Genomic DNA, 24031 nt, shown 5'->3' with positions numbered 1-24031 from the left:
AAGAAAGAGAAAAAGAAAAGGAAAAAAAAAAGTCATTGAATATTCACACAGGTAATTAACAAAGTCCATTTTTTTCTACCTGTGTTTACATGTTACCTGGGCAATCCTGTTACGTGTTCCCTGGGCGCCACGTGACCCTGATTGTGTGGCGCCTTACTCAGTCAGTTCGTCAGTCAATCAGTCAGTCTGTTAATTAGTCAGTCAGTTAGTCAATGTTTATCCCCGGGCGCTACATGACCCTGCTTGTGTGGCGCTTTTCTTTGTTAGCTAGTCAGTTTGTCAGTTTATCAGTCAGTCAGTCAGTTAATTAGTCGGTCAGTCAGTCAGTCAGTTAGTTAGTCAGTCAGTCAGTCAGTCAGTTAATTAGTCTATCAGTCAGTCAGTCAGTCAGTCAATCAGTTAGTTAATTAGTCAGTCAGTCAGTCAGTTAATTAGTTGGTCAGTTAATTAGTTGGTCAGTCAGTAAGTTAATTAGTCAGTCAGTCAGTCAGTTAATTAGTCTGTCAGTATTTTCCTTTATTGTCTATAAATAGTTACGTATTTCTTGGGCGCCACATGACCCTGTTTGTGTGGCGCTTTACTCAGTCTGTCAGTCTATATTTTTGTTTTCGTTCAATTGTTGTTTTGCTTTTTTTTCCTGTATTTTTTATTTATTCGTCTGTTATTTATTTTCCTTCTTTTCAGTCAGTCAGTCAGTCAGTCAATCAATAAATCAGTCAGTCAGTCACTCAATCATTCAGCCAGTGGGTCAGTCAGTCACTCAATCATTCATTCATTCATTCATTCAGTTAGTCCGTCAGTCAGTCAGTCAGTCAGTCAGTCCGTCAGTCAGTCAGTCAGTCAATTATACAAAGTTACCCTCGATGTTTGTAAAGATGCTCAGAATTTACTTTATTCCCACAAAATGCACCAAATTATGTTTTGATCTCATTTTCCCGTGTTCTCTTGTTCCCGTGTTCTCTTGTCCCCGTGTCCCCTTGTTCACGTGTTCTCTTGTCCCCGTGTGTGTTCTCGCGTTCTTTTTTCTCCGTATTCTCTTGTCTCCGTGTTCTCTTGTCCCTGTGTTCCCGTGTTCTCGTGTTCTCTTCTCCCTTTCCTCGTGTTTTTTTTTTGTGTTATTCCTAGTTTGTGTTTTTCCCCGTGTATGTATCCCCGTGTTCCTCTGTCCTTATGTCCCCTGTGTTCTTGTGTCACTGTGTTCCTATCTCCCCGTGTCCTCGTGTCCTCGTGTCCCTCTATCCTCGTTTTCCTATGTCCACTGTTCCTGTGTCCGTGTGTCATCTTGTGCCTTTCCCCAGTGTGTGTGTATCATGTCCCCGTGTCCTCGTGTCCCTCTAGGTTAGGTTAGGTTAGGTTAGGTTAAGTTATTGTCCTCGTGTCCCTCTGTCCCCTTTTCGCCTTGTTTCCAGGTGTCAGACAGGTGTCCAGGTGATAGTTATATACGGTACAACCCAGGTGTGTTTTAAAGGTGATTAACCTCTTCAATACCACGACGCGTTTCCATATTCATTCTGGTTACTATTTGGTGGTTTTATACAGCTTTAGAAACTTACGTGGGGATTAAAATAGTGAAGACTGAGGCCATTAATCTTCTGACCACCATAGACCCTTCCTAATGTCAATAAAATGGTCTAATCGTACAGAAATCTCAAGGTAAACATGCGTCCCAGTACTGAAGTGGTTAGAAATAATGAAGACTGTGGCCATTAACCTTCTGACCTCCATAGACCCTTCCTAATGTCAATAAAATGGTCTAATCGTACAGAAATCTCAAGGTAAAAATGCGTCCCAGTACTGAAGTGGTTAAAAGTAGTGAAGACTGTGGCCATTAACCTTTTGACCTCCATAAACCCTTCCTAATGTCAATAAAATGGTCAAATCATACACAAAATTCATGTTAAGAGATGCGTTCCAGTACCGAAGAGGTTAATGTTACAGCTCGGTGTGTTTGGCGAGTACATACCTGTGTTACCTGCGTGACTTACTAATCTGGCCTGTTTCTCGTTAAGCCATGGGTGTTTGGGCTGGCGTGTCCCTCTCTCTCTCTCTCTCTCTCTCTCTCTCTCTCTCTCTCTCTCTCTCTCTCTCTCTCACTTTTTTTTGCTTTTTTCTTAATTTTAGCTGATTATATAATGCTGCACTTATTGTTTGTTTGTTTGTTTGTTTGTTTGTTTTTCTTCTCTTTTTTGTCAAAGGTGGTGCTGTTTTTTATTTATTTATTTATATATTTTTTTGTCTTTTTATGTGAATGTGTTTGTGTTGGTAATTTTGGTATTTGTTTTACTTGTTTGTTGTTGTTGTTGTTGTTGTTGTTGTTGGTGGTGGTGGTGGTGGTGGTGGTGGTGGTGGCGGTGGTGGTGGTGGTGGTGGTGGTGGTGGTGGTGAGTTATTTAGGCAGTCATGGTGATGAATACACTGATGGCGGTAAAAGTTTAGTAATTTTCTCACACGTGCAGCAAACCTGTGGCAATAAATAACAGATGTGTATGGTGTAGGGGGGGGGGGTCAGGGCAGCCACAGGTGTGTGGAGGAGTGGCGTGACACCTGTACTATTCACCGTGGTTTGAGGGCGCCGCGTTGTGTGTCACCCTTGCCTGCCACACTCTTAGACCTCATTCTTCTTTCTTTCATTATTTATTGAGGTATTCTTTACATCGTATTTCTGTAAGGCTTTTTTTTTTTTCGTTCATTTGTTATTTTACTTTACTTTTTTTTCTTTTGCATTTTTAATGTAGCCGTTAATTATTTATTTTCTTGTTTTCTTGTGTAGTTATTTTTCTTTTCCTTTTTGGTTTTATCTTACTGTTTCGTGTTTTCATCGACAGTACGGATGTGTGTTCGTACACATTCGTGCCGCGTCAGTGATGACCAAGATGGCAAAGATTTCGGACGTTGAACTGGCAATGATTGCCATATTCATGATAAAGAAGACAAGGCAGAACATATGAAGGAAATAAAGTGTGTACATGAAGCGTAGAAGATGAGAGGAAGTGGAGAGTTTGCTACTCTATACAAGGAGTTCATTAATGGAACAATTTTTTTTTGTAAATACATTGTTTGCGACTGCTGTCTGCTTATTGTGGCTGCGATGAATCACACAGAGTTGGATGATAACGAACCAGTTCTTGTGGACAGACTTTTCATGGAACGGAGACGGAACTGTCACTGAAAGTCAAAACACGGCACTGCGCCGGACGTGTTGATGTGTCAGCCAAATTCAATGTAATTATTATTTTCACTGACACTGACGCATTGAGCGGACACGGAACTAATACGGCACTGATGTGTGTGTGTGTGTGTGTGTGTGTGTGGTCCTTTAACAATACTTCTCTAGCATTCACTAATAAATCATACTCACACTCACATGTCCTCACCTTCCCACCACCTCACCTTCCCCCCACCCTCAAGTTACAGTCATCTACCCACACACACATTACTTCACACCTGTTTCACCTCATCATACCTCCCCATCAAACACAAATTTCAATTATGTATGTATCTATTCACACACACACACACACACACACACACACACACACACACACACACACACACACACACACACACACACACACACACATATTAAGTAATTTCTCTCATTTCCTCTCGTTTATGTCACACCTGAACGTTTTTATCTATGAATGTGACTTGCTACCCGCTACTCAGGTAATTGCTGACACCTGCAGCCGTGTATTTTCTATTTATTTATTTTATTTACTTATTCATTCATTTCTTATGTTGGAATGACGCCGGTAAGGGCAAAAAAAAGACACGCAAAAATGACCTACTGGCGTGTCATTCCCATACAGAAAAAAGCGTCAGACAGGACCATAGGATAAGTGTATTGAAACCTCCCATTTAAAAAGACTTCAATTCATAGGAAGGTGGAAAAACAGAAGCAGGCAGGGAGTTCCAGAGTTTACCAGAGAACCCCATGAATGCTAAGGAATACTGGTTATCGCTTGCATTAGAGAGATGGACACAATAGGGGTGAGAGAATGAAGAAAGTCTAGAGCAGCGAGACCGTGGGAGGAAGGGAGAGGCATGCAGTTAGGAAGATTGGAAGAGCAGTTGGCGTGCAAGTAGCGGTAAAAGATATCAAGGGATGCAACTTTGCGGCGATGAGAAAGTGGCTGAAGACAGATAGACGAGAGGAGTTGATTAGGCGAAAAGCTTCACCTGTGTTTATGTCACCACCACTTGTTTAATTAATGGTGATGGCTGGACAGGTGAGAGAGAGAGAGAGAGAGAAAGATTTAGAAGTTCGTTACATTAGACAGGTATTAAATGTCTTACCTGTGCTTAAAGAAAATTATTAGTTGGCAGGTGAAATAAATAACTTTAATAGCCAAGGTGTGATAGTGTGTGTAATTATTTGTTGGATTACTTATTGACTGAATGACTGAATGACTATCTTGACGACTGACTGACTGACTGATTGATTGATTGACTGATTGATGTCCTTACCTGCATGTGTGTGTGCTGAAAAGAATAACACACACACACACACACACACACACACACACACACACACACACACACACACACACACACACACACACACACACACACGAGATCGACGTTTCAGTCTTACGTATATGATGACGTCACAAAGCCAGTAACCAATAGGGACGGAGAATGGCCTCTACGTCACCTCTCTCTCTCTCTCTCTCTCTCTCTCTCTCTCTCTCTCTCTCTCTCTCTCTCTCTCTCTCTCTCTCTCTCTCTCTCTCTCTCTCTCTCTCTGCTTCCTGTATTTTTCTTCTCATCTCCCTTGTTTGCTTGTTTGTTTGTTTTTTCACTATTTGTTTATCCTTCACCTTACTTGCTAGCCTTGTGTTTACCTCTTCTTCTTCTTCTTCTTCTTCTTCTTCTTCTTCTTCTTCTTCTTCTTCTTCTTCTTCTTCTTCTTCTTCTTCTTCTTCTTCTTCTTCGTGTGTTCCCTTCTGCTTCCGTGTTCTCCATTCATTAATTAGTATTTCCTCTTTCGTATTAAAGGTTGCATGTTCCTCTCTCTCTCTCTCTCTCTCTCTCTCTCTCTCTCTCTCTCTCTCTCTCTCTCTCTCTCTCTCTCTCGTTTCATAGTGATTTCAGCTGTTTTGGTAGTAGTAATAGTAGTAGTAGTAGTAGTAATAATAATAATAATAATAATGATAATAATAATAGGTCTCCGCATCTCCATCATTCTCTTCTTCAAAATCTCATTGCTGTATCCGGATTAGGTTTTATAGGCCGGATCCACATTCCCCTTTAAGAGAGAGAGAGAGAGAGAGAGAGAGAGAGAGAGAGAGAGAGAGAGAGATTATAGCGTGGTTGATTACTATGACAACTGTATTGACTGACTAGCCATGTTATGAGGCGTGGTCTGTATCATCATCATCATCATCATCATCATCATCATCATCATCATCATCATCATCATCATCATCTTCTTCTTCTTCTTCTTCTTCTTCTTCTTCTTCTTCTTCTTCTTCTTCTTCTTCTTCTTCTTCTTCTTCTTCTTCTTCTTCTTCTTCTTCTTCTTCTTCTTCTTCTTCTTCTTCTTCTTCTTCTTCTTCTTCTTCTTCTTCTTCTTCTTCTTCTTCTTCTTCTTCTTCTTCAACACTGTCTATGCAATTTTCTCATCTTTATATCATCATCATTGTCATTGCCTTCATCACCATTGTAGTACAGCTTTCCATCATCATCATCATCATCATCATTATTATTATTATTATTATTATTATTATTATTATTATTATTATTATTATTATTATTATTAACACTATTCTATACGTACACTTTCCTCGTCATCATCATCACCATCATCATCATCTGTCACTCTCACTAAGCATTATTATTATCATCTGGGTTAGGACAGAGTCACGATTCACTGTAGAGATTAACTGACTGACTGACTGACTGACTGACTGACTGACTGACTGACTGACTGACTGACTAACTCACTCACTCACTCACTCACTCACTCACTCACTCACTCACTCACTCACTCACTCACTCACTCACTCACTCACTCACTCACTCACTAACTAACTAACTAACTAACTAACTAACTAACTAACTAACTAACTAACTGACTGACTGACTGAAAATATAAAAGTAAATTATTGTGTGATCTTTTCCTTATAACTTTTAATTTTGTCCTCATTTATTCTGTGACATGCCTTATTGGTGATAAATCTCTCTCTCTCTCTCTCTCTCTCTCTCTCTCTCTCTCTCTCTCTCTCTCTCTCTCTCTCTCTCTCTCTCTCTCTCTCTCTCTCTCTCGCTCGCGTCTTCAAGATACAAAAATAACCTAAATTCACTACACAGAAATAGAAATATGTAAATAAGTATGTATGTATGTGTGTATGTATGTATGTAGCCCATGTCTTCATTATCACAGCATGTCTTTCATTCATACATTCATTCGCTTATTCATTACACAGCTTTCCTCATTAACAACATTCATGATCTTCACTTGCCAGACACTCGTTAACACTTCATACACTATCGCATTTTTTTTCTATTCCATTTTATTATATTTTTTTATTTTATTACTGCAACTTTACATATATTGCCAAAGATATTTCGTAGTAACATTATTTCACTATCCAAATTGAGGTTCTAACGTGTTGCAAAATTAATATTAGTGGTATGTTTTGCTTAGTTCCGCGTTCTCGTACTCAGCATGTCCCAAATATCGTACTTCTGTTTATTTTCTTGTTCATTTATTTAGTAACATTATTTCATTCTCCAAATTGATGTGATAACTTATTTATTTAGCCCTTTTTATACGTTTTTGATGCTAATTTATATTTTTTTCCCAATTATTATCGTCTTGGCATGTTTTATTTAATGATTCATAGTGTTTTCTTTCCTATTCATGCGTTACTTGATATATTCTCGTATTTCTATTTTCTTATTTATTTTTTTAGCCCTTTTTATACAATTTTGATGCTTTTTTATATGATTTCTCCCCATTATTGTTTTGGCATGTTTTATTTAATGATTCATAGTGTTTCCTTTCCTATTCATGCGTTATTTGATGTGTTTTGAGTACCACGATCTGATAATTATCGTACCGTAAGTTTATATGATGCTCTGCTTAGGTGGTGTGTTCAAAAAGTGGTGGAACTCTCGTATCTTGAGCCGCTAAGTGTCGTACGCGTGTAGCGAGAAAGTCTTATCGTGTGTTGATTATTTTTGCATTGTTTTCCTTATTTAAGCGTCCTTGTTTCAGTGTTCTTATTACATTGTGGTGTCAGATTGCTCTCTCTCTCTCTCTCTCTCTCTCTCTCTCTCTCTCTCTCTCTCTCTCTCTCTCTCTCTCTCTCTCTCATGGCTACGTGTTCAAAGTTCTTCCTATCGCTGTTACTGCCACGTCATCTCTCTCTCTCTCTCTCTCTCTCTCTCTCTCTCTCTCTCTCTCTCTCTCTCTCTCTCAGTATTTTTGGCGATAGAAGTAAGTGAATGAATGCCGCTAAGTCAGTCAGTCAGTCAGTAAGTCAGTCTGTTAGTCAGCCAGTCAGGTAGTTAGTCAGCCAGTCAGGTAGTTTAGGCTTAATAGTATGCGACTAAGAATTTATGGCTGCTCTAATATTAAACCACGCATTCCATCACTCACTCTCTCTCTCTCTCTCTCTCTCTCTCTCTCTCTCTCTCTCTCTCTCTCTCTCTCTCTCTCTCTCTCTCTCTCTCAGATAGGTAGAATGGTTTGTTTTTTTTAGTAGCAAGTCACTTATCAGAGAGACATTTTTAAAGTGAAGATCTCCTGGCGCTTCCACATAACGCCCTCTGTGTTTACATATTCACTCTCTTTCAGTCAGTCACGCAGTCAGTCCCAGTTAGTAAGTTGGTAAGTCAGTCAGTCAGTCAGTCAGTCAGTGTGCTTATTTCATCCTCCTCCTCCTCCTTCTTCATCTTTTTTTTTTTTTTCTTTTTTTCTTCTTCTTCTTCTTCTTGTTCTCGTTTTTGTTCTTGTTCTCCTTCTCCTTCTCCTTCTCCTTCTCCTTCTCCTTCTCCTTCTCCTCCTCCTCCTCCTCCTCCTCCTCCTCCTCCTTCGTAAAGTGAATATTAGAATTTCCCTTTCTCCTTTCCTGTGCAAGTTCCATGTCAGTGTTTCCATGCTGCATAGTACTTATTCTGACTGTTTTCCATGCCGGAGGGAGTGGTGGGTGGGGAGGAGTCTTCGCCTGTGCTTTCCTGTCACGCTTCCCTGTATCTAGTTATAGTGGTCACCAAGCAGCCTTGAAAGGACTAAAGGGTCTGTTGGTGTTTGGTTTTCCATTGTATTCCTCCTCCTCCTCCTCCTCCTCCTCCTCCTCCTGTCTCTCATGGCCTTCTTTGTAACCTTGTAGAGGTCACGTATGACACTTGTTTGTGTGGTAATGGTGATGGTGGTGGTGGTGGTAGGGGTGGTGGTGGTCGTAGTAGTAGTAGTAGTTGTTGTTGTTGTTGTTGTTGTTGTTGGAGGAGGAGGAGGAGGAAAAATATAGCGTATGGTTTCAGTCCTGAGAGAGAGAGAGAGAGAGAGAGAGAGAGAGAGAGAGAGAGAGAGAGAGAGAGAGAGAGAGAGAGTATTAGGTACATTATTCATGATTATCTCAATTTCAACAACTAATTATTGTAATTGGCAGACATATTTTGTGTTTAATATCCTAATTATTGTTAATACTTTGTGTGGAGAGAGAGAGAGAGAGAGAGAGAGAGAGAGAGAGAGAGAGAGAGAATTGATGTATTAATTAATGATTCTCTATACACAGCGGGTTTTGTTATTATTATTATTTTATTATTATTATTATTATTATTATTATTATTATTATTATTATTGAAGCAGATGTAAGAACAATAAACTGCGACTTTCATCACTACCATTCTCTCTCTCTCTCTCTCTCTCTCTCTCTCTCTCTCTCTCTCTCTCTCTCTCTCTCTCTCTCTCTCTCTCTCTTCTTTTTTTTTTTTCATTCTTAGGACTTTTGATAACTTATGTGCGGAGGAAGTAGCACACACACACACACACACACACACACACACACACACACACACACACACACACACACACACACACACACACACACACACACACAACCTTGAGAGGAATGTTTGTGTTTATTTCCGCCATTACAAGGCTGAGGAACTGGTAAAACAGATCTCTCTCTCTCTCTCTCTCTCTCTCTCTCTCTCTCTCTCTCTCTCTCTCTCTCTCTCTCTCTCTCTCTCTCTCTCTCTCTCTCTCTCTCTCTCTCTCTAACATCTTAAAAGAGTTTGGAGAGAGAGAGAGAGAGAGAGAGAGAGAGAGAAAGAGAAGATTAAGGGGGATAGAAAGAGAAAGGAGAAAGAAGAGAAAGGCAAGGACAAGAGAGAGAGAGAGAGAGAGAGAGAGAGAGAGAAATTAACTAAGGGGAAATAACAAATGACGTCACTGAATTAAAACCAGGAAAAAAGTCAATAAAAACAAGAAAAGGAGAGAAAACCGAGGAGGAGGAGGAGGAGGAGGAGGAGGAGGAGGAGGAGGAGGAAAGATAGTGCGTAACTTACTAACCTTAATAGCTGGAGGGGACGAAATAAGAGCTGGCTTGGTGAAGTGTCTGGGAGGAGGAGGAGGAGGAGGAAGAAGAAGAAGAGGAGGAGGAGGAGGAGGAGGAGGAGGAGGAGAGACTTTTGAGAGACAAAAATTAACTCGCTAACACTCACTGGATTTTTGGGTCTTGAGCAGAGGTGGTGTGTGTGTGTGTGTGTGTGTGTGTGTGTGTGTGTGTGTGTGTGTGTGTGTGTGTTTGGGAAGACGTGTATTTATTTGGTATGTGTTTGTGTTGATGTCTGCGTAAGTGTGTGTTTGTAGACTTGTGTATGTTTGTGTGTGTGTGTGTGTGTGTGTGTGTGTGTGTGTGTGTGTGTGTGTGTGTGTGTTAAGGTCAGTGTGTGTGGCTTTGGATGTATGTTTTGGAAGGTGCCAGAAGAGTAATTTATTGACCATCCTTTCATCCATCCATCCTTTCATTCATTCATTCATCCATTCACCTGTCTATCTATCCATCTATCTATCTATCCATCCATCCATCCATCCATTACTGCACTTTACCTCCTGTGATGGATAACCCTTTTTTTTCAACATCTCGTGGTAGGCACTGTCTCATTAATGGTTCTTATTTACCGTTTTCTTTTCCCGTTTTTTATTACCACAAGACAATTTTCCTCGTGCACACAATTACATCTGCATTTTTCCCATTTATCATAGTTTCTTACACTCAGTTATTTCTTTTTTTATTTGTTGATATTTTTTTTACGTTTTCACTATTATTATTATTATTAGTAGTAGTAGTAGTAGTAGTAGTAATAGTAGTAGTTGTTGTAGAAGTAGTCGTAGTAGTAGTAGTAGTAGTAGTTTTTAGTCCACAGGCAGGCCAAGGGTGGAATATATTAACAGTATGCTGGGAGTAAAAAAATAATAATAAAGATAAAAGTTTGACCTGCAGTAATAAATAAATAAAGGTGTGACATTTCTTTCTTTTTTTTTTTTTATTATTATTATTACTCAGCTGCTAGAAAATATTGGTGCTAAATGTTAAGGGTACGGAATAGAAAGTAACTTGTCTTTTTGTTGTCACTGTTGCAAGCGACGAATGAACAAAACAATGATGACTGGCGCTGTATTGCTGATGCTGATGATGGTGATGATGATGATGATGATGATGATGGTACACAATGCTCTGATCTGTACAAAACAACGAGGAAAAAGCAATGACAATAATAGCAACAGCAAGAACCACACCACCACCACCACCACCACCACCACCACCACCACAAGCGCACCGAACTTACCGCCTCCAATGCTTAATGAAAACTGCGAACATTCATCTAATTATCTCCTGACTAACTAACTACACGCCCAGACTCACGCCGGGGGGGGGGGGGAGAGGGGTAGTTTGCTGCTCTCATCACCGACTCAAACACTCGCAGCTCTGTAAACAATCCGAAAAGAGAGAGAGAGAGAGAGAGAGAGAGAGTGTGTGTGTGTGTGTTTATTAATTTTGCACGAGTGTAAGTTGGATATGATGGTGTTTGTGTTTACCTTTTCCTTTGATTGTTCTTCCGTTATTTCTCGTTTTATTTCCATTACCAGAGAGAGAGAGAGAGAGAGAGAGAGAGAGAGAGAGTGTTGATCCAGTTTAGCTATTTTTTCTATCCTATTGACAACACATCTTATGCAGCAACAGGATTAATTTTATCAGTAGCCTTTGTGTAACGGAGGTAGTAGTAGTAGTAGTAGTGGTAGTGGTGGTGGTAGTAGTAGTAGTATACAGGAACAGTAGGAGGAGAAAGAGGAGGAGAAGGAGAAGAAGGAGGAAGAGGAAGAGGAAGAGAAGGAGGAGGCGGCGGCGAAGGAGATGGATTATTGGAAGAAAGGAGAGTATAACAATTATAGGAGTAATAGTTATGATAAGTGATTAAGTGGATGTCGAAGTAGTAGTAGTAGTAGTAGTAGTAGTAGTTGTAGTAGTAGTAGAAGTAGAAACAGTAGTGACAACCAGATACATCCGCACCATTACCACCAACACCACCACCAAAGCAAGCCAGCCACACCATTGATTAATATTCACCCCACCACCACCACCACCACCACCACCATCACCATCACCATCACCATCACCACCTGCATGTCAACGGACGTAACACACCACTTGGCTGACGTTGCACACCTACCTCACCTCCACCATCACCACCACAACCACCGCCACGGCTCTGTGCTGGCGTGGAGTATCGTGTGTAATAATGGTGGTGGTGGTGTTGTGGTGTGTTAGTGTGACAAGTTCATAAGGGTCAGTGGTGTTATTATGTCTTTTTGTGTTGTGCTTGAGTGTTCGTGTGTGTGTGTGTGTGTGTGTGTGTGTGTGTGTGTGTGTGTGTGTAATTGAGATATTGTGAGCGTTTTGAGTTTATTTTTTTTTCTTCAATTTATTCGTTTTGCTTTTATTTCTTTATTTATTGTATCATTTGTTTGTTTTGTTGCAGCCTCTCGTGTTACTCAGGTGAAGAAATCGTGGTTATTGTTGTATTGGTATTACTCCTCGATGAGTTTCTATTATTATTATTATTATTATTATTATTATTATTATTATTATTATTATCTTCATTTTAACCTTCAGTCGACATTCAGTTTTTTCCCTTCCTTTCTTTTTTTTCTTTCCGTGGATGCCATCGTGATGTGCGTGAAAGGGCTTCTTGTGACTGGCTTATTATTATTATTATTATTATTAGTAGTAGTAGTAGTAGTAGTAGTAGTAGTAGTAGTAGTAGTAGTAGTAGTAGTAGTGGATATTTTCATCATATCTTTTCTCCTTTTTCCTTCCTAATCTTTCGTGTGTGTGTGTGTGTGTGTGTGTGTGTGTGTGTGTGTGTGTGTGTGTGTGTGTGTGTGTGTGTGTGTACGTTCGTTTTTCCCCCACTAGGCCAAATATCACGGTGTCAAGGCGGGCAGCTTACATGTGCCTCCTCACCTTACCTCTCCGCCCCCTATCCCCCTTCACCTGAACTACCGCCACCACACCTGACCAACCACGCACCCACCCACCCAAACTCACCCATCCACTCATCTATCCACACACACACACACACACACACACACACACACACACACACACACACACACACACACACCATCAGTGAAAGTGTTCCCCAAATAGTTTAGTCAGCCTGTCAATTTAATTCGGTCTAGCGAGAGGTGGACGGGGCAAGAAATATTGGAACCACTTTTCCTTTCCTTCTGCTTCATATTACTGGAGGAAATTTAATTCATTGAACGTCTTCGGTGCTTGTCTGTAATTAGATTCATCCGCTTTGACGTGAAGTGGGGTTTGGATGAGGTTGGGTGAGGTTTGGATTGCTTTCCGCTCTTCACTTTCTTTTTTAATCAATATATTCGTGTGTTTTTTACTCTATTTTGTGTTATTCTTTTACGGGCATATCTCTCCGTTTTCTCTTGAGTTCTCGTTTTCTTCGTGCTGTCTTCTTTTTTTTCTTTTCTTTCTTGTCTTGTCTCCCTTGCATTTATTTTTGTTTTTGTCGTTTTGAGCTGTTGTTATCTTTTTATGAGTATTGTCGTTGTCATCGTCTCTCTCTCTCTCTCTCTCTCTCTCTCTCTCTCTCTCTCTCTCTCTCTCTCTCTCTCTCTCTCTCTCTCTCTCTCCTGTGGCATATGACTTAAGTATGGCAGATAATGATCTTAAAGAGAGAGAGAGAGAGAGAGAGAGAGAGAGAGAGAGAGAGAGAGAGAGAGAGAGAGTTACTGAAATATCTTCAACAAGAACAACCGCAACTATAAATATATTACTACTGCTACTACTACTACTACTTCTACTACTACTACTACTACTACTACTACTACTACTACTACTACTACTACTACTACCACCGTCCTTCACCCAGCCAACCAATGTGTATTTTCCTTCCTTTACCAGGCGTGGGATGTGGTGATGTTGAGGATGGTGAGAAGATACGTGCCCCATGCCTTGGTGGGGGCGCTGGTGCTGCTACTGCTGTACCGTGGCCAATACACTTGCGAGCCTGCCCCACACCGCGCCCACAGACAGGTAAACACAGTGTAAATATGTGAGAAAATACAATCCTGATTTATCCTACAACTTCCTTAATCCCTTCAATACTGGGACACATTTTACCTTGAGATTTGTGTACGATTAGACCATTTTATTGACATTAGGAAGGATCTATGGAGGTCACAAGATTAATGACCACAGTCTTCAGTATTTTAATCCCTCACATAGATTTCTGAAGCTGTATAAAATCACCAAATAGTAAGCAGAATGAATATGGAAACGCGTTATGGTACTTGAAGTGGTTAATTTATGTTGAATACCGTGTCTGTCAGCACGTGGCGGCGGACAGCAGCGGCGCCCTTCACAACTATGACCGGAACGAGCCCATGATCTTTATCGGCGGCATGCCTCGTTCGGGTACCACACTGATCCGCGCTATGCTGGACGCTCACCCCGACGTGCGCTGCGGGGAGGAGACGCGCGTGGTGCCCAGGATACTGCAGATGCGCCAGCAGTGGAAGCGATCTGCCAAGGAGTCCGTCAGGCTGCAGGAGGCGGGCGTGACTGACGAGGTGGGCTGTTTATTCGTCACTAGTAATATTACGTACTAGTTATAATGTTATGTTTATTGGTTATCCTTTATTTAGTAGATGTATAATTAGTTTATTCATCATTAATATCATGTACGTACTAGTTAATTCTTTATGAAGTGGATGCAGTGTTAGTTTATTCATGATTAGTGGTATTACATATTGGTTATCTATTACGAAGTAGATACTACAAGAATACACAATAAAGTTTAAAGTAATGTATAAACAACAGATATAAAGACGGGAATTGTCATGTTGTAGAATAAAGCAAGATCATACACTGGGGTAGGTGAGGGGTGGGTGAGAATAAGTTATATCAGTTGGTTTCTTTAGGGTTGAGTAAAATTAAATGCTTATTTGATTGGGTGAGTTTAGCGTTGATTGAATTAGGTTGAGTTGGAGGGGTAGGTGAAGTCATTTAGTTATCTGATTGGGCTTTGGATGAATGTTACATTGGATTACGTAAGGGATGTGTAAGATAAACGGATTACTGGGCTGGATGAAGTAACATAGTGCTAGTAGGTGTAATAAATTATATTAATAAAACAAGCAAGAGAAGAAACAAGCTAAAATAAAAACAACATTTTAGCAAGAGTGAAAAAAAAAGAAAGTTAATTAATCTTGCTGTAAAGGAGAAAGAGAAAGAGAGAGAGATGAGGGCTGGCAGGGATGAGAGAGAAGAGAATATTGCAACCTTAGTTTAATCATATCTGGAGAGACCAGTGAGAGTGAACAGGTGTGGTGTGTGTGTGTGTGTGTGTGTGTGTGTGTGTGTGTGTGTGTGTGTGTGTGTGTGTGTGTGTGTGTGATGAGCTGAGGGGAGGAATTAGGACAGTTGGTCAGGGAAGTGTGTAGTTGAGAAGACAAGAAACATAAGGAAAGCAATGACAGAAAAAAAGAAAAGAGTCTGGTGGTGTATTCATGACATTTCCTTTGTGGTGCAGCTAATTATTCCAGTCCAGAGAGAGAGTGGGGGGGAGGGAAGAAGAGGGAATGGTAGTATGTAAAGATGAGTTATATATACAGTAGCAAATAGAGGTGTGTTGTGGCTGGCTGCTTGAAATTACCTGAAAAAATAGACATCAAAGTAAATTCTCTCTCTCTCTCTCTCTCTCTCTCTCTCTCTCTCTCTCATCATGTATTTAAGCACCAGTGTTTAATTATGCATTCATGTTGTCTCTTGTTTTCACCACTCCACTGTTTGTCCATAATTGGTTTTGTCTTTTAGCTCGTTCACTTTTTCCCGTCCCCTTGATTCCTCTTGCTAATTACGCCGAGTTAATTTATCTTGGCAATTACACGCACCCTTTCCTTCCCACTCGAGTATAATTGTGCAGGAGGAAGCTTTGCAATGATTATATCCTTTTCACTTTCTGCTTCTCTACCACATTTTCCTATTGAATTTTAGATGCTGCTGCTGATGCTAATTTTTATATGCTGTGTTTTATCCCTCCGCTTGTCAGTGGAGAAGGAAGTGTTGCTTATGTGGTGCTGGTGTTGTAATGCACTTGGTGTTTGTGGTGTAATCTTGGGAGGTGATGCGTTAAGCTTTGTCAGAAGTGGTAGTAGTGGTTTTGTTGGTTGGCAGTGCATTTTTATTTGGTTATGGTAGGTAGGTTAGGCTAGTGGTTGTCTTGTTTATGTGATGCGGTAGTTGTAGAAGTAGTGGCTAATGGTTTATTCTTGACTGATTGTTGTTGTAGTAATAGTAGTAGTGATTGGCTCATATACTCTACTATCTGTGTATGTATTTATCTATCTTTCTATGTGCCCATATTATCTTCATCTGACAACTTGTTCTTAAAATTAACCTTATAAGATAGTCAATGGAGAACTCAATTTATTCCTGTCCCTCTCTTCCATCCTTGCCAGCTCTAATCATCTTTCCCTCCATGTTTGCTTCTGTTGATTTAGTGTGTTAGTGTGTTGCAGTTCTGTATAGTCATAACTGCTAGCCCATTACTATCCTTCTGCTTCTATTCCATCCTTTCAATAATCTCTATCTCTTAATGTTTGCCTCTATTGACCCATTGTGTTGGTATGTTGCAGGTACTAGATAGCCATAACTGCTAACTCATTCTAATCCTCCTTCTATTCCTTCCCTTCAATAGTCTTTACCTTCTAGTCGTTGCTTCTGTTGACTTGGAGAGTTTGTGCATTGCAGGTGCTGGATGAGGCGATATCTTCCTTCATTCTGGACGTGGTGGTGAACCATGGCCAGCCTGCCGCTCGTCTCTGCAACAAGGACCCCTTCACCCTCAAGTCTGCCAGCTACCTCTCCAAGCTGTTCCCCAAAGCCAAGTTCATCTTCATGATACGCGATGGCAGGGCAACGGTGCACTCCATCATATCCCGCAAGGTGACTGTCTGTTATGTTATCTTGTGATGTACTACTGACTTGTGTTGCTTGTGTTGCTGTGTAAAGCCCAGTAATTATTTCTTGCCACTTTCTTTTGTGATCTTAATTTTCATTCTCTCTCTCTCTCTCTCTCTCTCTCTCTCTCTCTCTCTCTCTCTCTCTCTCTCTCTCTCTCTCTCTCTCTCTCTCTCTCTCTCTCTCTCTCTCCCTCTCATCTGTTAATTCTGCATCCTCACTCATCTCATTGTGTGATGTGAGGTTAAGGTGAGGACTGCTTTCACATCACAAGCCCTTCCTTCTTGGACTGGGCATAGATGAATGTGTCCCCAGTGATGGAAGTAACCTTAATCTTTAGAGTAATGTTAGAAAATATATTGTCCATGATCACGGCAACCTTGGTCTTTGCACCACCTTGAGACTCGGTCATTCTGTCATTGCTATCCAGGAATGACTTGACAGTAGAGCAGGTAGTGAATGTTTATTTCCTTTTCACATATGTAACTTGTAAATTTGTTTTGTCATTGTAGTGTCAGCACTGTAATGCAAGGAATGGTGGTGGTGATGTGAAACAGGTCCTGAATCTCTTTTCTTCTGCAGGTGACCATTACTGGGTTTGACCTGTCGTCATACAAGCAGTGCCTGCAGCGGTGGAACAGTGCCGTGCAGACCATGAACACTCAGTGTGAGGAGCTGGGTAGCACAAGGTGTCTGCCGGTGTACTATGAGCAGTTGGTGCTCCACCCGCAGGAGTGGATGAGAAAGATCCTGAACTTCCTGGAGATTGCGTGGGATGACTCTGTGTTGCACCACGAGGAACACATCAACAAGCCAGGTGGCGTCTCCTTGTCCAAGTAAGTGTTTATTCTGCTGTCACTCTCACTTGTGGTATATTGATCTGTCACCAGTGTTCCTCGGGCCTCCCACACCTCGTTTCCTGGTGCCTCTTCTGGTTAATTAGCTTAAGATCTTTAGTATTAGTTGTTGTTGTTTTTATTAAGTGTCTTCCATATAGGAGTATATATCTTGTCCTTGATTAGTCATGGTGGGCAGTTTATATATACTATATATTTACTTAGTTATCTTTCCATTATTTTTTTCTGTTTTCTTATTCACTTTTATATTGTTGTTACTTTGTATGTGTATAGAATTTTCTCATTGTTGCAGACTTTCTGTACTTGTGATTATGTTTTTTGTCCAGAATTTTTTAAGCTTTATAATATTTAATTCCATTTGTTTTTTTATTTTCTTGTTACCATTTTACCTAATCTAGATGCAGCAAGTGGCCATTAATAAGTTTACTTTACAACAATTTCCTTTAAGTTTTCTTTAAGGGCAGTGTGTGCTTATGATTTGTCTTGGTGTTAGGTTTAGGCGTTTAGCCTCTGAGCTTCATATCTTGTGTTGCTTCATTTTGCTATAGTCATAAACTTATGGTACCTGGATATTATGTGGGTGGTTTTGTGTCCTCCAGGTAATGGTTAGAAATGTATGATTTGAATCATAGGATGAACTCAAAATTAAGAGTATTTTCATAATGCAATGAATGAGGCAAGGAATTAACTAATTCTCAATCTCGCAGGGTGGAGCGCTCCAGTGACCAGGTGATCAAGCCAGTGAACTTGGATGCACTTACCAGATGGGTGGGCCAGATCCCCAAGGATGTGGTGGAGGACATGGCCAACATTGCCCCAATGTTGGCCACCCTGGGGTATGACCCTTATGGAAATCCCCCTAACTACGGTCAGGCAGACGCGCTGGTGGCCAACAACACCAAGAGGATACAGAAGGAGCAGAGCAAGTGGGAAAACAAAGCAGAGGCTGTGCGCAGCTACTCCAAAAACAGGAAAGCCGACAACACATGATTGAGGTCCTCCAAGCCTTGCGTTCCTCCCCAGCTGCCCCCAAGGCTCCAGTCACTGCATGGGGTTGCTGTGTGTGGACATCAACACCACTGTGAGGATCTTGGACGAGGAGCTTTTTAAAACACCTTGAGCTTTTAAAGCATAAAATGCTCTTGATATTACAAGCTCGCTCCTTGTCCTTGTGTTTGACTCTTTCATCCCTTTTTGGGTTAAGTTCTGGATAAGAAAAAGACTTGTAGTCTATTCCATTTGTGAATTTTCTTTGAAGACAAGATAGAACTTTCTCTTTCTTCGGGTATGAGATCACTCCCTCTGTGCACTGTGAATGACCACTGCAAGACGTTGTTTTTCTGCATCATGTTGTGATTGGAATTGAAAGAAACTTGCCTCCCTTGCAAACCCTCATTCCTGAGCTCTTATGTAAACACCAGTGAATAGAGTGAAGAAATCAAATGTCTTGTTACTTCATCTCTCGGTCGCTTGTGTGACAAAGGAGTGACCCAGCATTACTTATAGAACGGTTATATTTATTTTAGAGAGCTGGAAAAGAATCCAGGGCAGGTGTGAGTGAGGTAATGTGTGTCTGAAGGTGTGGTGTGAAGCTGTGATGTTGAGTGTGGCAGTGGGAGACACCTATAGATGTAAGGCAACATTGCATGACCTCTCTATCGTGCCATGAAGTGAAGGAGTCAATATCAAAGTGTTATTCGTGACATTGGCAGGCATTAATAGTAGTGGTGGGCAGTGAAGTCTTAGTGTTAGGTAGACTGGATAGCTGTAGCATGTATTAGTGGTAGATGGTGTAGCAGCTTTGGTGAGATATGTGGGCAGGTATGGGGTTAGTTATGGTAGATATGGTATTGGTGGTAATGGTGTACAGGGTTTTTCCATTTGTTCCCCCTAATGCCAAAGTACTTAGTTACTCTACAGTATGACAGTATTACACTCCAATAGCACTCCACACAGCTGCTCCACACCACACCACCAGTGTATTCACTCCTCCATTCCCCGCATGCCACATCTCACTAAACCATTCCTTGTTTAACACCATACCACACTGCAGCACTTAACATTGTAACATTTCTCAAACTACACCAACTAACACCACACCACATCCTTCATGTCAGACCAGCACACCACATTACACTTAACACACTTCACTAAACTACATCACACAAGAATTTTCACCACAAACACCATGCCACCCCTTACAAGCAGATTCACACTTACCACACCACACACAGAAAGAACATGTGAGAAATGAAAAGATCTGACAATGCAAAGATCTGATACATATACTTTCTAGGTATTCAAAGATCTCTAAAACACCTAGAAAGCAAAAAGAAAGGATGAAATGGAAATGACATTTATAGGAAATGACCTTTATAAACTCAAGCATATACAGCCAAGGAGTGCCAGAGGTTCAGAATAGCCCAGACTGAACTAGATAGTTTTACCACACACACACACACACACACACACACACACACACACACACACACACACACACACACACACACACACACACACACACACACACACACACATCTTGCTCCAGTGAATATTAATCACTACAAGCATCAATTAATATACAGTACATGTAATGACCTGTATTCAGCAGTTCAATACTAACACAGCTCACCACTGGATGTCTGTGTCAGTCAGAGTCAGAGTGGCATTAAGAGCACAACAGTTGCAGACCTGCACTTCATCAGGCTTGTCACCCAACAAACCCACATTGGTGCTTCTCTGTTTATTTAACCTTATAAAGATGTTATCACCCTGTTACTACTAGGTTTATTTTTTAAAACTTTATGGATGTCATTACACTTATTATTCATGCTCAGTTTTCATTATAGTTGATGATAATGAAGTAATAAAATAATGCCACAAATTCACACTAAGAAATTATTATAAGTGACCTTTTTAGAACATTCATCACTTTGTTTAATTATTAGCATTTTTGAATGGTAGCAATAATGGTGTGGCAAATCAAGTGTCACAGAGCTTGCAATCAGAAATCATCAGAAGTGTCCTTTTAGAACACAAATGTTTAGCTGCTTGAGAGTGTGTGTGTGTGTGGTATGCATAGCCAAAGTGAATGTGCAGAGCGGTATACGTACATAGATACACCATTTGTAGCTTTTGTCACCCAGTCTTAAAAACACGGATTTTAGGACAATTCACATTGCATGGTGTCTGAAGAAGGAATTTTCTGTGATAAAGAAAAATAGGAAAAGAGCCTGTTATATTAGTGAATGAATCAGATATACAAAATATACATTCCATATTTAAGGCAAGAGTAAAGAGGAGCAAGTGCTGGTGTCCTGAAGACACTGAGGCAATTTTTCTTCCCTTCTCTCTGCCATGCATTGTGAATATCGTTACTCTGAGAGAGTGATGGTGTGCTGGTGGTCAGCTGTAACCTTTGCCAAACAGCAGCTGCCCGTGAGCAGGACCAGGTGGCCACACAACATAGTTCTGGGCACTCTGTCCTCTGTTCAACACCACCCCAAGCTGGCTCTTCTGGCCTGAATAAAAAGAATGATTAAAATTTCCCCAGGTATACTGAAATGGAGAAATTGGAAGCAGCAATAATATTGTGTATATTTCTATTAGTATATATCATTATATGCACTTTTCATTATATTTATTATGTAATATGTTTATTTGAAGATATATTAAATATTTTTTAAATAGCAAAAAATATTGTTCATCATATTATACATGATAATATATTTGACAAACAAATTTTGAATATATTTTCTGTATATAATATTTTTATAGTCTGCCGCATCATGAGGTTTGATTTGTTTTAGTTAAAAAAGAGATGTCAAAAATCATATTTATGATAATCTCTGGAAATGAGGAAGCAGCCAAACAGCAAGAGGCAGGAGGCACTCAAGGGCCGGAAGGTTGACAGCTCTAGGTACTGAGTGACAGATAAAGGACAGAACAAAACTCATAAAATGTCTTGTCTAAAATGTAAAGAAGAATAAGTTCACATCTGAAAAGCCAAGTCTTCAGGTAATCTTCATGACCTCTTGACGGACAATCAGTGTGCTAACCATGTCCTGGTCTGCCCATTGGTTATCTATGGGACTTTTTTTTTTTTTTTTTTTTTTTTCATAATCATTATTTTCATCTTATACTTTTGTATCATGGTAGCTTCCTGCACAACAACAGTTATTACTTGGTATTTTCTATTCTTTACTTTTATAATTCCAACTGTCATCTTCAGCTTTTTCTTTTGAATTTGCACAATTTTCCTTTTACCTGGGAATTCTTATCACCATCATTTTACCTTTTTTTTTTTCTTTTGAAGATTTCAACATTCAGTATTCTTTTTGCTTCTTTTTACACCACATGATCATACTCATTCTTCTTCCTTTTCATCCAGATCAGATTTCAAACTGACATGATGCAGTGCAGCAACACACTGTCTTATTCCTGATTTAGCCTACATGCATATCTTGGGTGGATCTTTATGTAATTATTGTTGGGAATTAATTCCTGGTGAAGTGTACCTATATTTTGCAGAAAGGGTTTTAAAAGAGTTGTCACCAGTTTGTATATCTCAGTAGTGTAGTGCAAGGTTTGCATACATTTTGTGGGAGGAGTGATGGATATTCCTTAGTCTATAAGAAGGGTGAGGGAGGTGTAGAGATGTGTGTGTGTAATGTGTGTGTGATCAACTCCAGCCTTGCGGTGATGATACTAGCACAACCTGTCTTGTTAAGTTGCTTCAAAAAGATGTTGGGTTCCTTGATACTGTACTACTTTTTTACTTTTCGTACCAAGTGAAAAGATTCTAAACTCCACCAGCTGCCCAGTGTAATGAATGATGTTTAGCAGTGCATTTATCATACAGGAAAAAAGAAGCTTATTAAAACATTTAGCTCAATAAGTTTAAGACTAAGTCAATTTTTAGAGTGTATGTAAATTGTCTAAGTGAATAAAAAAAGCATTGGTGTATAGCTTGATGTGATGCAGAATGTCTCGCTTTGTGTTTTCCTTTGTGTGTGCTCAGCAAGTCGTGCTTCTGCTCAGACCTTGGAATGCAGGAATTGAGTGTAGTGGTGGCACCTGAAGAGACACAGGGACATTAGGGGAACACTGGCATCCCTCTTTAAAGTCCAGCAGATTTGTGATGGCATTCTTAGGGACACAAGGGGGAAGCTGATACCTCTCTGTAAACCCTTAGCAACCTGACTTGTGGTGACATTCTTGGGGACACAGGGACATGAGAAGAAGGCTAACATTCCTCTGTGAAGTCCCTTGGTACTCTTGTTTTCTTTTAGACTGATACTTCAAAGCCCAGCCACATCTGTCTTTTCCACCCTGCTTCTCTCTTAACGCTCCCTTCTCCTCCTCCTGTTCCTCCTGTGTGTGTGATGTGTGTAGAGGTTCTGGTGCTGCTGCTCAGTGATGTCATGTGTTTGTTACTGTTCTGACATCTTCAGCTCCCCACTTCATATTTATCATCTTCATAAGAGATAAGCAGTGAGTGTGTGATGTGGTGTTGATGGAATGCCTGGATAATTGCCATCATCAACACTCTTCATGATGCAAGGAACTACTGTATACTGGGCTTTGAGTGTTATGTGATGCTAAGGTGAACATTTGCAGAGTTCAGAACTTAATGAGAATGTTTGCAATGTTTAAGACTTCTTATGATTTTGTTTGCTGAGAACTGTTCAAAACTTCATTTAATTTTGTTTGTAGTGTTTCAGAATTTCATGTTATTTTGCTTGCATTGTTCAAAACTTTAAAGCTTTTATGAGGATAATTGCAATGGCTAAAACTTCCTATAATTTTGGATGCAGTGTTCAAAACTTTTTTTTTTTTCAGGGTTCAAAACTTCATGTGATTTGTTTGTAATGCTCAAAACTTAGACATTTTGTCTGTAACATTTTAAAAAACTTCATGTGATTTTGTCTCCACTGTTCAGAACTTCTTGGAAATGTTTACAAAATTCAGAATTATGGTTTTGTTTGCAGTTTAATTAGAGCTTCACTAGGATGTTTGCAATGTTCATCTTCACTTGAGTGAGTGTTTGCAGATGACAAAATTTGTACTATTCAAAATATAACATGAATATTTGCAAATGTTCAGCTTGTACCTACCACAGAAAATTTCCCTGATATTATGTGAATGAATGTGATAAAATGTTACCCGCTGAACACTTTTTTTGAACTGTACTCAAAAGGAATTTACATCTTTATAATATACACTACTATATATTCTTTCCCTCAAAATTGTGAAGTGTCCCAAATACATAGTGCATCAGTTATAGCCAGTGTATAAGAGTCATTACCACCTGCATGGGATGTGATTCCTTTAAAAAAATAGTGTGGAGGACAGACATGTGGGAGGGGGCTGAACAAAACCAGCCAAACAGCTGCAAAATTATTGATTTATTTTTATTTTATATATATATATATATATATATATATATATATATATATATATATATATATATATATATATATATATATATATATTTATTTATTTATTTTTATTTCTTTATTTCTTTCTTTCTTTTTTTTTTTTATTTGCTAATTTCAGAGATATTTTATCCCCACATACAGTAATGTTAAAGCATATTATAGTCTACTTATACTACTTGAAATTTAACGATGTCTCTTATGCTCATAATAATGATAATAACATTGGTGCTGCTGC

General features: G+C 39.8%; 1 protein-coding gene across 3 annotated transcripts in view; it reads left to right on the top strand.

Annotated features, from left to right (window-relative positions):
- The window catches only part of LOC123501745 (protein-tyrosine sulfotransferase-like), a 39284-nt gene extending 15643 nt beyond the window's left edge, over positions 1–23641 (top strand). For 2 of the 3 annotated variants that reach the window (XM_045250759.1, XM_045250758.1), the window contains exons 2-6: positions 13440–13571; positions 13868–14107; positions 16290–16484; positions 17082–17335; positions 18064–23641. In XM_045250759.1, coding sequence (XP_045106694.1) covers positions 13455–13571; positions 13868–14107; positions 16290–16484; positions 17082–17335; positions 18064–18346 — 1089 coding nt within the window. In that variant the 5' untranslated portion in view covers positions 13440–13454 and the 3' untranslated portion in view covers positions 18347–23641. Of the gene's footprint in view, positions 1–11655; positions 11802–13439; positions 13572–13867; positions 14108–16289; positions 16485–17081; positions 17336–18063 lie in introns of those variants that run through there. The other variant, XM_045250760.1, reaches the window with a different exon arrangement.
- The last annotated feature ends 390 nt before the right edge of the window (positions 23642–24031 follow it).

Source organism: Portunus trituberculatus, chromosome 9, assembly GCF_017591435.1.
Source record: "Portunus trituberculatus isolate SZX2019 chromosome 9, ASM1759143v1, whole genome shotgun sequence".
In the NCBI taxonomy this organism is placed as follows: domain Eukaryota; kingdom Metazoa; phylum Arthropoda; class Malacostraca; order Decapoda; family Portunidae; genus Portunus; species Portunus trituberculatus.
Note: the sequence above shows the minus strand (reverse complement) of the source record. Positions and strands in the feature narration are given on the sequence as shown.